Source organism: Microplitis demolitor, chromosome 2, assembly GCF_026212275.2.
Source record: "Microplitis demolitor isolate Queensland-Clemson2020A chromosome 2, iyMicDemo2.1a, whole genome shotgun sequence".
NCBI classification, from domain to species: domain Eukaryota; kingdom Metazoa; phylum Arthropoda; class Insecta; order Hymenoptera; family Braconidae; genus Microplitis; species Microplitis demolitor.
The window spans coordinates 20589698-20605554 of NC_068546.1; the positions used below are offsets into that span (position 1 = coordinate 20589698).

At 31.9% G+C, this 15857-nt stretch overlaps 1 protein-coding gene across 2 annotated transcripts in view; it reads right to left on the reverse strand.

Moving 5' to 3' along the window:
* Positions 1 to 14724, reverse strand: part of LOC103577658 (uncharacterized) — a 58369-nt gene extending 43645 nt beyond the window's left edge. For both annotated transcript variants that reach the window (XM_008558401.1, XM_008558400.1), the window contains exon 1: positions 14683 to 14724. In XM_008558401.1, coding sequence (XP_008556623.1) covers positions 14683 to 14694 — 12 coding nt within the window. In that variant the 5' untranslated portion in view covers positions 14695 to 14724. The remainder of the gene's footprint in view (positions 1 to 14682) is intronic.
* Between the last annotated feature and the right edge of the window lie 1133 nt (positions 14725 to 15857).

Genomic DNA, 15857 nt, shown 5'->3' on the forward strand with positions numbered 1-15857 from the left:
GACTTGCAGTAATGATTAATGAATAATTTAATCATAATTATGAATTATTAAGTATAAAGTAAGCTGTCAAATAGGAAACTACATGTCTCTTATACGTATTGACTAGTTAAATATTCTTGTGAGAAATGGCTCTCTAGACTTATTAGTAATCCGAAATCGTCCCGTCCATTATACATTCCGATTTGAAGATAACTTGCTCTCCATCCCTAAAACCTTCTTGATCCTGTGTCATCGCTTTAAAATTGCTTCGTCGACAACTTATTCTTTAGTCACTTAATTTTCAATTTAAAACTTTACTTTGCCCTTGTCCTTTTTTACTCTACATTAATCCATTATTCAATATTTGTAATTAATCATTAAATTAACCTACTTTTTTTGCCTTTATAATGACTAGTGCCCTCACTTGCTTCAGTCTGTCAGTTTAATTTTTTAAAAAACTTTTTTTTTTAAGCTTTCAAATTTACATACATGGTTTGTTGTCTAAAAATCAAAATTCTGGCTAAAATAATAAAGATATCATAAAAATGTAAGAAGACAAATTTGTAGCCAATCAAATTCTCTACAAAAAAGGTCTCATAGTATTTTTACGTACGTTTTATCGTTTCGACGTAATGACAATTAAAAGTATGAAAATTAGTTTCAACATTTTTCTTAAATTAATTCTTTGTTTATTTTCTCTATAACTCCAAAACTATCAGAGATACGTTAAAAAGTATAATGACTAATTTTGTAGTAAATTAAATTTCCTACAACTTTTATTCGAAACATTTTTTTCTAAAATCAATAGTTTCACTACAAATTTCATTTTAAAATTCAATTTTAAATTAAAAATTTTTTTTAAAGAAATTTAAAATGGCCTAAATTACCCCACCATGTCCATGTTGCCTCTGTGTAAATTTCGTTAAAAAAAAAAAAAATTTGCCTCATGAAATTTGAATTCTTAAAACAGTTCTGCAGTCCATTTTACCTCGGTGCTCATTCTACCCCCTTTTCCTATACCAACTAAATTTTGAATTATCGTAAAAAAATAATAAAAAAAAATAACTTACTCGGTACTTGATTACATTTAATGGCAACTTGAACCAGTTAATTGGCCTCGAAGTTTCTTAAAAAGTTATCCATCCAGTTTTAATTTTTTTTTTTTTATTTTAATTACTCAGCGACACAAATTGAAATAATAATAATAAAAAAAAGGTATAAACTGACCGTTGACTTTGCGGTATTATCCCTTTGGCTAATATGCCCGAGAGAACATGAAGAGCTTCGTGAATTGGTTTACTACCGCAGGAGTTAATTTTTTAAAAAAAAAAAAACCCTTAACGCGGTCACCCGAAATTAAATTTCTGACTATAAAGTGAGTGAGTTTTTTTGAGGTTGAGTTTTAATAAAAATAATTTTAAAAATATAATTTACAGGCGTAAGACGAAAGAGATTGATGTAATTAAATGTAAATAGAGGAGACATGAATGGAAGGGGTGAAATGTTAAATCGATTGATGTAAGAATTATGCAGATGTCGTTTTGAAAGGGTACGGGAAATTTTGAGGACTTGGATGCTGGAGGATAAGGATGGGGATGAGGATGAGGAGAACGAGCAAGAGGGCGAGGGATAGTTGAGAAGAGGGTTAACGATGAGGTAGAGGTTACAATTAGGCGAGGAGTCAATTCAATATCAAGGACCATTCGAGGAATATTCAACGATTTGGTATTAAATGCTGGCCCTTTTCTACCTTCAGTATTCCGCAGCAAAGCTCTCAAGAGTGGGGCTGATGAATTTAGCCCTCGACGAGCTTTCGTACCTCATCGACGCGAGCTTTTGACTCAGAAACCTGGACAGACGTGAATCTCGAGGCCAATACCCTTGATACTAACCCTCAGTAGCATCGATGGAATTACCTACGGGTAATGAGTTTATCCAATACCGGGGGGTAATCTTCAACGTCAAGTCTTTTTTATTTGTTGGCTTTTTTACTTCAATCTTTTTTCCTTTATGTAATGTCTTTTGACGTTTATTTAATCAGTATTAATCTAACTTGACAAAATACAAACTTTTTTTTAGTTTTTTTTTTTCACTGAATAATTATTTTTTCGACACTGATTAATTATAAATTAATTATTGAGCGATAAATTATGAAACTTTTTTAATTTTTAATTAGGATAAAAATCTGGGCTTAGAAAATAAAGAGAAAAATTTTTTAAGGAATACTACTCAGCACTTGTCGGTGATTGGCTAGGGTATTTTTATGAGGGAGAGTGGGACAAAATTATACTATTTTTTAACAAAAAAATTTAATTGGATATTAAATATGAAAAATATATAGACGAAATCGATATTTATGTCAATCAACAATTCATTTTCTCTCATATTGAGGTTAATTGCTAATATACTAACCCGAGACGAAATCTAAGGCATACTTTTACCCTAAATGAGCATTGGAAACCTAGATTAGACTTTTTAGGACACAATTGTAAAAGCTTGAAATGGACCTACTTAGACTTACGAAGGCTTGAATTAGACCTACATGGACATAAATCATTAAACGAACGTAACTAGACTTAACAGAAGAGAGGACTTGCAAGGAATACTACGAAAAGGTTAAATTGTTAAATTTGCGGACTACTGGAGAATTGATGCAAGTGATCCAGTCATCTCTCCAGTGGGATAATGACACCCAAGGGTGGGTTGGGTCCCACAGGCAGCCTGGGACTAACAGAGGGCCAATTTTAAAAAATCCTATGACTAGTAAAAAATTACTGCAAGTGATCCAGCGATTTTATCAGGACATTAATGACACCTGGGAGTGAAATAGGACCTAGAAGCAGCCTGGGACCAACAGAGAGTCGGTTTAAAAAATTCTGAGCTCGTTCGTTTCGCGATGTATGTCTTTGTAGGTCTGATTCATGCCTTTGTAAGTCTAAGTTGGTCCATTTCAAGCTTTTACAATCATGTCTTGAAAAGTCTAATGTAGATTTTCAATGCTCATTTAGGTTCAAAGTATCGAGTCAGATTTTTCGCCAATGTGTAATAAAATAACTTAAATAAGTACAATAAATTTTTTTGCCAAAGTTTCGAAATGCTCGTACTATTTCGGCTCACCATTTCTTCTAAAATTTTTTCTAGACTATAGATAAACATTATTATGAAACAATTTTGTTCATAAAGTAGTCTCATTTTGTCCCACTCTCTCTTATAAATTTGTAAAATATTTACTAAAATGGAGTAATAATATTAATAATTATAAAATAAGTTTGCTAAGTAATATAAAAGAAAATAAAGTTTGGGTTAATATTTAGATAGACTGAGTGTAACTCATCGTCGAAGAGATAATCATATTAGCTTGGCTATAACTTGTCTATGCATAAGCATAATACCATGATATAGAGGGTGTGAGAGGACGAGAGTAACTGAAGGATATGAAAGAGAAGAAGAGTGTCCTGGTACTGGTACTGGGATCCTAGCCAGGGATACTACTATACATGTACATATATATATATATATATATATATATAAATTGAATGTGTTCTGTGTTGTATGTTGTATCTCGAAACCAGGAATATCTCGTAACTCGTAGCCAGTCTCCTCTTCTTGCTACTCCTCTTACGTCTCTTACTCCATCCTCCACAGTGTACATGAGAGTACAATACTCTCGATTTTCCTGTACTATCCTTGCTTCTGGTGCTTTCCTACTACTGCTGGCTGGATCCACTCGAGAAGGTGCAACGTACAACGTTAATCAGCGTAATTAAATTAGCCGCTCGCTCGACTGTTGTAATTATGACTATTTATAATGATTCTGCGTGAGAGCTGAATCAGTGAATTAGCTTCTGTATCTTTACATCAATAATATATATTACTACCCTCATGTACAAGTCAATCGTTAATTTATCAGCCAGTAAAACTTCATTTTCTTCAATTTAAATTCATTTTATTTCAATTAAATAAATAAATTAAATATTTAATTCAAAAATTTTATGTCAATCAATCTAGAAATATTTAAAAATTTCAATAAAAAATGTCAACAAAAAAAATTTAATTTGTCGATCAAAATTGGAGTCACCATTTTGCCCCGTTTTCATTCTACAGTAAGTAAATAAATTTAAATTTAAATAGAAAAATAAAAATTTTATTACTGCACAAAAAAAGGATTTTTTGGCGCCAAAAATTTCACTCGCTTCAAAAAAATTTTGACTTCCCTTAAAAATTTTTTGCACCAAAAATTTTGAAAAGAAAATTTTCTGGGGCCGAGAAAAAATTTTCTAGAGCCAAGAAAAATTTTTCCTGTTTATGAGCTGACTGTTTTACCCCGGGTAAGTAAAAAATTAAAAAAAAAAAAAAATTAATTTTATTTCCTAAATGTCCTATTGGACTCTGGTTCAGCTTTAAACAAAAACCATAATTTTTTTTTTCAGTTAATAAATTAAAGTATTTACTACAAGAAAGGATAAAACGCAAGAGTAATGAAGCCGGGTATTTAGTCGGGATTTTCCAGGTTTCGTCTTTTAGAATCTCCCTTTTTGGCTCGCATCAGAAGTCGTACTTCATTAAGTTGGTAACACATCTTCTTCTTTACCCAGATCTTATAGTAGCTCACACAAGATCTCGGATCCTGTGCCTACACAAGAAAGAGATGCGTAAAAGATATCCTGCAGGAAAATAGTAGCTGTGTAACAGAGTAAGTGTGACAGAGAATTAAAGGAAGCGAGAGCGAGATACGAGACAAGAGAAAGATTAATTGCATTCCGTCAAGAGGCGGCGTATTTTAAAGCAAACCGCCAAGGAGAGAACCAGAGAACCAGAGAATTAGGGAACCTTCAAGAGCTTGAGGTAGAAAGGATGAAAAGGTATAAATAGGAGCAGGAGAATAAAGAGGGGTATAAAAGACGCGACGTTAAATTCAGTGAGAGATTCCTGGCTGCCACTGATGGAAGGGACTATACCACTAGACGAGAGAAGACAGCGCCAGAGGCCTTGTTGTATTTATCATATAATTACCATAATAGAGCTCGAACCATCCTTCTATCCACTGTCTCTCACTCCATTATTTTACCGAAAACCCTCAAACTACTAAATTTAAAGTTGCCAGTATCCAGCCCCCAGCCTTCAATGATCTCTCATGGAACCTGTAAAACACCAATTTCAAATAATTCGCCATACCCTTAACCGCAAATTGCAAACTCTGCGATACATTTTCGCTGTATGCTCTTTTCTACACACATACATATATATGTGGATATATAATACAACCCGTTGGTTGAAGCGTAACATGACAGCAGACCTATATCCTAATCCGATGATTTTAATGTCAAAATAGCCGAGGGTTAAGGTACGGAAGAGGAAAATACATTATACAATAATCTCATTATTTGCTGTATTGAATTTCGATTGTTTATTATGTTTTGGATTTAATGATGACAATTGATACTTTGTATTGGCATTTGATATTTTGAGGTTTAATTTTGGAAATTAATCATTAAATTATTTATTTATTTATTTATTTGACGATAGATAGATCGGAAGATAGAACTTTTGAATTTCTGGTAATAGAAGGAGGAAGATATGAAGACATAAATGGAAATTAATGAGCGAAAATGATTAATGGCAATTGGCAATTGAATATAATTACGATTACTGATAAAAAGATTACTGGCATTAGATCTCGGACATGGGCCATAGGGATGTTTCTTAAAATATGTACATATATGAGGAAGTCAATGAGCCAAATATTGTCTGGAAACTTTTATACTCGTACTCGTACTTTCTTTTTATTTCTATTTTCACGGTGTTGAATTTATGGATATTATTCTATCGTTTCGAGAATTCTATTTTCGAATCGTATTTAGATATTTGTCCGGAATATTGGCTCAAATATTCCACCCCAATTTTAAATTTCTGATTCCTTGATATTGATACTCAATGAAACAGAAATAGAAATAGAAATAGAAAATTATTGTCGGAAAATTTTCATTTCCTGTTAAAGTTATTTTAGTCGTGTATAGTAATGATAAAATTTCCATGAATTAAAATCTGGCTGTACTATTTTTAATCGAAATTTCGTTGGAAAATTTTGTCTATGATAAAAATTTTCAGAAAATTAAAAAAAAATTCTTTAGGGAAATTTTTCACTCGTGGAAATAATTTTTAATTACAAAATTAAATTTTCTCTATAGTGAAATTTAGTGATGATATTTTTAGTTAGTATGTTAAACTAAGTGGAAAGATATTACTAAATAGTATACGAGTTCTTTGATGCTACTTACGGATCCATGAGCATCACATCCCTGATGCTCTTTACTCAAGATAATTAACGTTAAAGGTTAACTAAACAATTCAACCATTTAAATATTATGCGGGTCTTATCTCTTACATAAAATTTATCAAAATTAAATAACTCATACACTGTAAAAAAATGCCATCTGACAGATAGAATGAAAAATAAATTTTCTGAAGACGTTCTACAAATTTTGAGTTCTCATAAAAGCAAAATTATGTCATTAAAACGAAACTTGGTAATTTTTTGGATTTTGGTAAAATTTCGAAGACTATAGAATTATTGGAAGAAATACTCGAAACGTTGAGTTAAAAGGTAAAAGTTGAAGCTTATTAAGTAGACTTTAAGAAACTTTTCACAGAAACTGTTAATTAATTTTAGGTTTTAAGTTATATAGGGTTTAGTAGTGAGAAAATTATTTTTTTGAAAAATTTGGAAATTTTCAAACAACGATAACTTCTAAAGAAATCAATTGATTTAGCCCATTTTTTATCACGATCAGGATAATTACCCATAGAATAAGTGGAGAAAATTTCATTAGAATCCGATAAGAATTGTAGGTGTTATCGTGGTGACAAGGATGGTTATATTATATATAAATTTTTTAACAAGGTATTTTTGGAACCTACTGACAAATTATAAGCTATGGCGAAATTTTCTGAAAAATTGACCATGAGGACCAATACAATTGCTAGATTTTTGAAAAATTACGAGTAAATTTGGAACGATCATGAATTTTGATCCGAATCAAATCCGTCATTCGGAGTTCCGGAGTTTTCAAAAAATCATAAATGCAGCGAAAATAGAAATTTGTTTTTTCAACAGTGATTACAAAGTGCACGTGAATTCAAATTAGCAATTATTCCAAACCGGAGTTTTAATATCAAAGCATACTACGATATTGAAGTTAGCCAATGTCTAATAATTTTTGGAATTTTTTTAAACACAATATAGTACAAAAAAAAATAATTCAAAAAATAGCACCAATAGCTTTTTTAATTTCCTACATGTGCATATTTTTAGATTTTTTTTTTTTTTTCAATTGATATGTTGAAAAAAAAATTTTTTAATTATTAATTGTCTGATGACTTCAATGATGCTGAAGTTAACCGACTAAGTTTTGGAATTTATTCAAAATGATAAATTTCAAAAAAAAATATTTTGAAAAATTGCACTTGTAGTTTTTTTAATTTTCTATATGTGCATATTTTTGATTTTTTTTTTTTGCAACCTTTTGTTGAAGAAAAAATCATTAATTGTCTTCTAACTTCATCCGGTCCATGTTTACTCCAAATTCACTCTGGATTTAATCTGCGTTCACTCCAAAATTTTTTTAAGTGTAAAAAATTACTATGGATAAATATTAAAAAAAAAAAAAAGACAAAGTGATAATGACTGTAAGTTAATATTTGTATATTAATTTAAAAGTAAATATTTAAAATGGTTTTCCTGTTACGAGAGGTGTAATACCCTGTACCTAAGGGGGTATGGAGTGTAAAAGAGCTTGGACCCTTGAGTTTAAATGACGGACAAGAGTAAAAAGGGTTTTGTAGCTTAATATACATACAGACACTCAACCAACCCTTACAATTATAAACCGGAAATTTTAATTTCCATACTCTTAATTTCCGTTATAATTCTTCAAACAATATTAAGTACACTTTGCTCTTACGATTTATGATAATAAAATTTAATGAAGATAAAAAAAATATATATGTGCAATGTGAATCAACAAAAAATTACGGATCATCCCCTTGGTCTCGATCCAAACTTACCCATGAAAAATTAAACAAGTAGTGAGCAGAAAAAAAAATTACTAGAGCTAGAAAGTTTTTTCGGTGTTAGGGGACATGAGTGGAAAAAAAAAATGTACTTACTGGATCGATGTCAGGGTGGGAGGGAAGTACCCTCAGAAGACTGAGGTATTATACATCGATCAGGGGGCCAAGTAGAGACACTTACTGGGACTTGGACTGGGGTATAGGTGGTCGTTGACGAGGGAATGGCAAACACGCAGGGATGATGCGACCTATTACATTTTACCTCGACACCTGAGCCTAAGACTCTTCACGTCTTTATGTCTATGTAGACGAGAGTACGCAACCGAATTGCACCAATTACCCGCACCCTCTAAATTAACCGGCGTTTTGTAAATTTTATACCGTACCCAAAAAAAAATATTAAGATATTGAGCTTTTACCGTTCGCTTAAATAAATATAAGTATGAAAAAATATAGATAAATAGGGAGGAAGTGCTTGGAGGTCATACTTTAAGCCATTGAATTTTTTAAATATTTTAGTATTTTATTTTTTGACTAAATTTATTAATCGAAAAATATTTTTGAGGTCTGCTATAATACGAAATAATTTCTGATAAAAAAAAACTCCAGTTTAAATCACAAAAATTTTTTTCCAATGAAAATTTAAATTTTTGCAAAGTTTACAAAAATTAAATCTCAGTCAAATTGAACAGAATTTTCTCTTGTCAAAAATTTGAAACAGATTTCATAGAAACATTGAAGAGTAAGGTAAGAAAAAAATTTACAATTATCGGCTGCCAAGTTTCAAAATACACTAGAGAAAAATAAAATTTTTGAAACATGTATTGAACCATGTTCACAAGACCCCACTGGAACTAAAAATACTAAAATTTTTTTTTTAATTTTTCCGTGTTTTTAAATTGGGCAGCCGGGCAAGTCTTAATATTGTGACCCATCAATAATTAAAATGAAATATGCATAGATGACAAGTTTCAAAGAGACCATGAAATAGAGTAACTAAAATGAAGATGAGGTACGAGTAAGTGGGAGTAGATGAAGTAAGAGTGTAGTATGAGAATGAGAATAGGATGGTCAGCAGTAGCCGAGTACATTATTTCTTGATGTCAAATAAAGCAATTAGCATGTGCCCTGACCAGGGTCCCGAGGCTGCGGACCGAGTAATCTGGCCGGAGTCCCTGGCGTGTGCGACATCTTCATCAGCTCGTCTGCCTCATCCCTACACTAGTTTCCGTAGCACACATACACACACTCACACATATAAGCTGACTATAGCTACAGCCTTGACTATGACTATGACTATGATTGTACGCCCAGGAGACAGCGATAACTGAAAAGAGAGAGAAATAATGAATAACCTGAAGAAAGAGGGAGCAAGTGAGGGTATATAGCTTCCAAGGGAAATTTCACAAAGGCTGACCTGCTCCTAATGAATGTTATATAACCCTTTTAATGCTTTACGCCTCTTAGATTTTTCAGAGCACACTTTCCGTCTCAGTTACACTCTTTAGTTCCCTCACCCCTTGTACTCTGCGACGAACTGTCTTTATTCAACAGTAGTATCTCTGGGTTCGTCTGCTTCACTTTAGCATCCACCGTGTTTTCTACAGCCTCTTCCGCCTCTTTTACCTCTTTCGCTTTCAGACTGCGTCAGAAGTGGCTTGCCTTATATTCCTACCGCGGCTCCAACGGTTTCTACCACCACCGAAACCCCAGACCCTTGGGGGCTGGTAATTATGTGGCAGGCGTAAATTAAGCTTGTTTAGATTGGGATTTTTATTAAGGACCTTTATGAGGTGAGTGGCAAAATGGCGGTGCAACACTTTTTTTTTCTTTCACTTAACAGCTACTTTCATTTTTTATATTTTATTTTCGGTTAAACCATTTAAGAGATTTTATTTTTTTTTCCACAAAATTTTGTGGCTTTCAATCATCGAATCAATTTACTTCTGTCTTATCTCGACTAAATTAATGGACATTTTGCCAAAACTCAAAAAACAAATTTTTATGGGGTATAACGGCCCCTCAAAATCAAATTTTTGTAAGGGTCTTCTTGCCTTACCCTCCCTTAAGTAAAAAAAAAAAAAGACATTTTTACTTAAATAAATATCAGAGACATCTATTGGTATTTTAATTCTATTTATCCAAAGCAATAAATAGTTTAGTCTGTTGAACAAGGGTCTAACAATACGAATAGACCTTAAATATAATTTACACTATTCTCGAAAGCTCGTAAGGAATGATCATCTTACACACGTGGGAAATAGTATCTGGACTTGCAACTGACCACAACTATAAGTCGACATTAACGATATCATGCTTTAAGACCTCCTTTATATCTACACACATATGTATATATATATATGTATATATATCTTTTTCGTTATTTCTGTTAGCAGTAAAATAATTCTTATCACGTGTTTATAACCCACGTCACACAAAATCCCACGTTACATTATAATCTTATATAATTTGGGAATGTTACATTTCGAATGAGACTATTATTGGAATAGTAACTTTTAGTTTACGAAATGTATGTGTGTGTATATGTATATATATGGAAAAGGTTAGGTTAGATGAGAATACGCATACCTTTACCCTCTTGTGGATTCACAAGCAACTCCTTCCATCACTTAACTCGCGAGTTCTACGAAAGTTTAATTCAACTGGGCGGGCAGCCGGGCGTAAATGCTTGAATGATTTGTTGCAAATCGAAAGCACCTTGGATCTTTTGCCACCCTCTATATTCACCCTTTCTCCACTTACCTTACATATATTTATATCTACATAGATATATAACGTTCTCTTTATCTATTCATTCGTACGTATGTACTTTTGTCAATTCACATGACTTGGAGCTATCTTTAGTTTGTTTAATCACACGTTCATAATTTCTATCACTAAACTTTTCAATCAATATTAGATTTTAAATCTCATATAATATATATTATATATCTATTTATACTTTAAATTGTTGTAATTATTTATGTAACTAAAAAGTTTTAAAATTTCATGTTCAGGCCAAAGACTCATGTTAGAATAAATATAATTATGGACATTGATAAATTAATACTTTGAACCTAAATGAGCATTGAAAATCTACATTAGACTTTTCAGGACATGATTGTAAAAGCTTGAAATGGACCAACTTAGACTTACAAAGGCATGAATCAGACCTACAAAGACATACATCGCGAAACGAACGAGCTCAGAATTTTTTAAACCGACTCTCGGTTGGTCCCAGGCTGCTTCTAGGTCCTATTCCACTCCCAGGTGTCATTAATGTCCTGATAAAATCGCTGGATCACTTGCAGCAATTTTTTACTAGTCATAGGATTTTTTAAAATTGGCCCTCTGTTAGTCCCAGGCTGCCTGTGGGACCCAACCCACCCTTGGGTGTCATTATCCCACTGGAGAGATGACTGGATCACTTGCATCAATTCTCCAGTAGTCCGCAAATTTAACAATTTAACCTTTTCGTAGTATTCCTTGCAAGTCCTCTCTTCTGTTAAGTCTAGTTACGTTCGTTTAATGATTTATGTCCATGTAGGTCTAATTCAAGCCTTCGTAAGTCTAAGTAGGTCCATTTCAAGCTTTTACAATTGTGTCCTAAAAAGTCTAATCTAGGTTTCCAATGCTCATTTAGGGTAAAAGTATGCCTTAGATTTCGTCTCGGGTTAGTATATTAGCAATTAACTTAAATATGAGAAAAAATTAATTGTTGATTGACGTAAATATCGAGTCCGTCTATATATTTGTCATATCTATTGTCCAATCAAACTTTTCAAAACCAACCGCCTTTTTTCTCAGTCGCCATTTTTTATACTAACGCTGCGCCAATGCTATCAGCGTTAGAAAGCATGTCGGCTCAGAATGTAACAAACCCTCGATTTTAAGCTTACAATATTAGTCACAATTAAACGAAATTTTCAATTATTTATCCAATTGAAATTCCTATAAATACTATCACTTATTTATTAGAATGCTCTTCTGTAAAAGTGTTCTCTTAATACCCTATCAATGTTTCAAATAAGTCATAGCCGGCAATTAATGTCAGTAAATCAGCGACATAATTCTAAGTGAGAGTGTAAAGCACTACTCATTACTTCAATTTGCGGTATGCAATAAATATTAGATAACACTAGTGTCCATTGTCTTTCCACCTGTTTGTATTTTCAAGTATTCAAAGAAACTATTCATGTTGCCACTCGACATTAGTTATTAATTTTTGTTCGAAACTAATGAATAAAAAATAGCCGGCTTATGTATGACCTCGTGTTACCTCTAGACATCTATAGTCCGACAAAACATTTTAAAAAGTTAAATACCAACAATCATTGATATTCAATGATCATAACATAATTTATTTTTTCCACCTTACCTCTCACCAAGTAGACTTAACTTCTTAGCACAACTGTACATGCTCATATATATAAGTCTATATCGTCTGCGTTTTCTCGATTGGGCTTTGCCGTCATTAAAAGTTTATAAAGAAGTCTAGGTACGCGAAAGTCGCAAGCGCGAAAAGCAAGACCGTGAGCCAATGAGTAGAGTAAAAGAGGTGAGAGAGGAAAAGCTTTCGGTTGTACGCCCAAGTAGGGGGTTAAAGGGAGACAGGGGCCAAGGGGATGAACGAACCGTCTCGAGGCAAGTTTTCTCATGTGCAATGCATAATGAGGGGAGACTAAAGACGTAGAGGGCTTACAAATGAGACTGTATATACCTCTCGGAGAACAACTCTATAGTCATTACATTTTTTTTGATTCATGGAGAATACTCGAGTTTGGACGGAGAGAAAAAATGAATATTAAAAAAAAAAATCAGAGTTTGATTGATTTTTTTTTTATGCTAGAGAGCTAAAAGTTTGCGAGGTAATTGCCGCCGTCAAGACTCGTGTATTGCACAATTACTGAGTAGAGACCTATGGGTCTATCAAAAAATGTGTTGGACTTGGGGTTATTTTATATGGATATATATATATATATAAGAAATGGTTGTGGTCTGATCGACTAAATGTATATATAAAGTAATATATATGTGCTACCCTTGAAGTGCGCACGCGATTATTATATTGAGCTAGTCGAAAAACCGATTAAACGCGTTGGGTCGATCGTCCGTGGTTACTGATTGCCTGTTAACTTGGTACAATATTAATTATATGTAAAAATAAATTTTGAAAAAAAAAACAATATATAGTTTTCGCGGGTTAGAAGACTGTAAATAATTTGCGGAGTGAACATTGATTGAATCCGGAATGATGACCACAGTTAGAAATTTTGTGTATTTGTGTTGAAAAATTAATTGGTTGTTTTTTGTGTTGATTTTTAACACAGAAGTCTGTTAATTTAACACAAACCGTTTGCGTTATTTTATTTTAACTGATTTTTTATGTTAAATGATGAGAAAATCTAATGTAACAAATTTCTTGTGTTATTCGAAAATTAACACAAAATTTGGGTTGTTTAGCTAAACACCCGCGCATTTCTTCATTATTATAACCAAGCTAAGGATTGTAGCAGCATTGTCTGCAAGGAAACTTGGATTATAATTGATTTACAATTAAATATAGTCATAGATAACTCTAATATTTTTATGGTCAGGTTCAATGATTTTTTTATTCTCATTTTACGGAGGGTAATTAATAGCTTTGTTTTTTATAAAAATCACTGAAAATCTAACTAATTGTTTGGGAAATTGACATCAGTTGTACTAAGGTTAGATCAGTATACTTGAGTAGATTAGATTATGTCCTTGTATTTTATGAGTGTGAATGTAGCAGACATCAGACAAATCTAAAATTATAAATAAATAGAGAAAATAATTTTTAAAAAAATATTTATAAAAAATGCACTTACAAATTTTTAAATTTTTTAAATGTGCATTTTTTAAAAATTTTATTTTATTAATTATTTACTTTATTTATTGATAATTAAAATTTGTCCAATGTCTGCTACATTCACACTCATTGTATTTTCTAGTTAATTTTAACACGAGTATGTTAAATTTACACAAATTTCCTGTCAAAATAACAGATTTTGTGTTTAATTATTTAACATAAAATTTGTGTTAAAGATCAACACAAATGCAATGTGTTTAATTTAACACAAAATTTCTAACTGTTTGCGTATTTATTTAATTCCCTCAATAGAGCCTAATTTTGTATTTACTCCGTAATCGAAGAAATTTTTTCTAAAACTCTGGAATTCCGAGTGACGGAGTGAATTTAAATTTAAATAAAACCCATATTCACTCCCGATTTTCTACAATGAAACTATCAGACTAGTTAATAATATTTTTTAGGTTATCCAATTAATAAGTGATAAAAAAATAATGAGATCAGAAAAATTGATCTAGTATCTAAAAATTTTTGAAAAAGTTATTCAATTATTTTACTAGGGTGCTCGTTTTAAATGAAAAAATATCGAGTTATAAAATACATTTATTACAGCGTAATATTCATTTGTATTTATTATTGATGGTCGATTTTTTTTGTTTAATCAGATCATTTGAATTTAATTTTGTTCTCATTTGCGGCTAACAGTGAAATCAGATTTTTATTTAATAATTGATGGTCTCCAATTATTTGTTTCGAATTTTTTTAAATAATTTTTTTTTTATAAAAAAAAAAATTCTTACCTTGTTCATCATTCGGCGGGGATACTCCCGCCTCGTTGGAGGCGACTCTGTAACAAAAATAAAATTTTACAAATTATTTCCTTGTCACCTCTAGTTCTTTTCATCAAAAAATTTTTATTTAAAATCTCGTTCTTTTTTTTTTTCTGAAATTTATCGCAGACTTAGAAATTTTTTTCGTTCTACAATTTATGGAATTAAAATAAATTTCAATTGACAAAGAATGTCTATAAAATACAATTTACAAAGCTGTCAATTTTTTTTGAAACTTTGCAATGTGACTTGAAAGATAATTAATTACATTGACATTATCAATGCGCTTACAAAATTTTTTGTTCATCCACTAGTGTCTCTCCTCAATATTTCCTTAAAAATTTTCACGAGCATTTTTCTCTCTTTAAAACTCTTTTCCCCAAAATGACATTTGCGTCAACTAAAAATTAGAAATTTAAAAAATATTTAACTTCAAATTAAAAAAATAATGAGTTAATTATTTTTTAACTCGTAATATTTTTTTATGATTCAAGTCTAATTGAATAAAATAAAAAAAAAATTCCAGTGTCTGGAAAGTTGGGAATAATGTTTCGGACACAAGGCATAGCAGAGACGATAGAACATAAGGGGGTAGACGGGAGGTTTTCTAGCAAACCCCTTACGCGTGTCCGCCGCAGATTCAGACTCCTAATTAAGACGAGGGTGAAACGGGGCTGTTACCGGGGTAAGGGGAGGAATAACGTCAGTTTGTGTTGGGTTGGAGCCTGAGGTGGGTGAGAAATACTCCGCGAAGGAAGTGGTGAAGTAAAGAGAGAGAGAGGGTCTACGGATCCGGACTCTCCGGCCAAACGGGCTAAGGAATATTGATCACTACTCTACAGCAACTGCTGCTGTACACTCGTATCTTCTATTCAGCATTCACTTACTCTCTATGACTCGCTATAAAGTCTTTAGTTGCAAACTAGAACCAGCCAAACCGCTAAACACCAGATGCGTCAAATCTGTTTGTTGCTTTTTGATTTAAAATTACCATTTATTTTACTCAAAATCACTTGTAATCCTTACACTTCAACTACATTTGACTTATACTCTATCCTACTAATTAATAATTAAAAAAAAAAAATAATTTTTTTATTAAAATTTTTTTCAATTCTTTCAGAAGGACTACTAGAGTGAAAATTTGG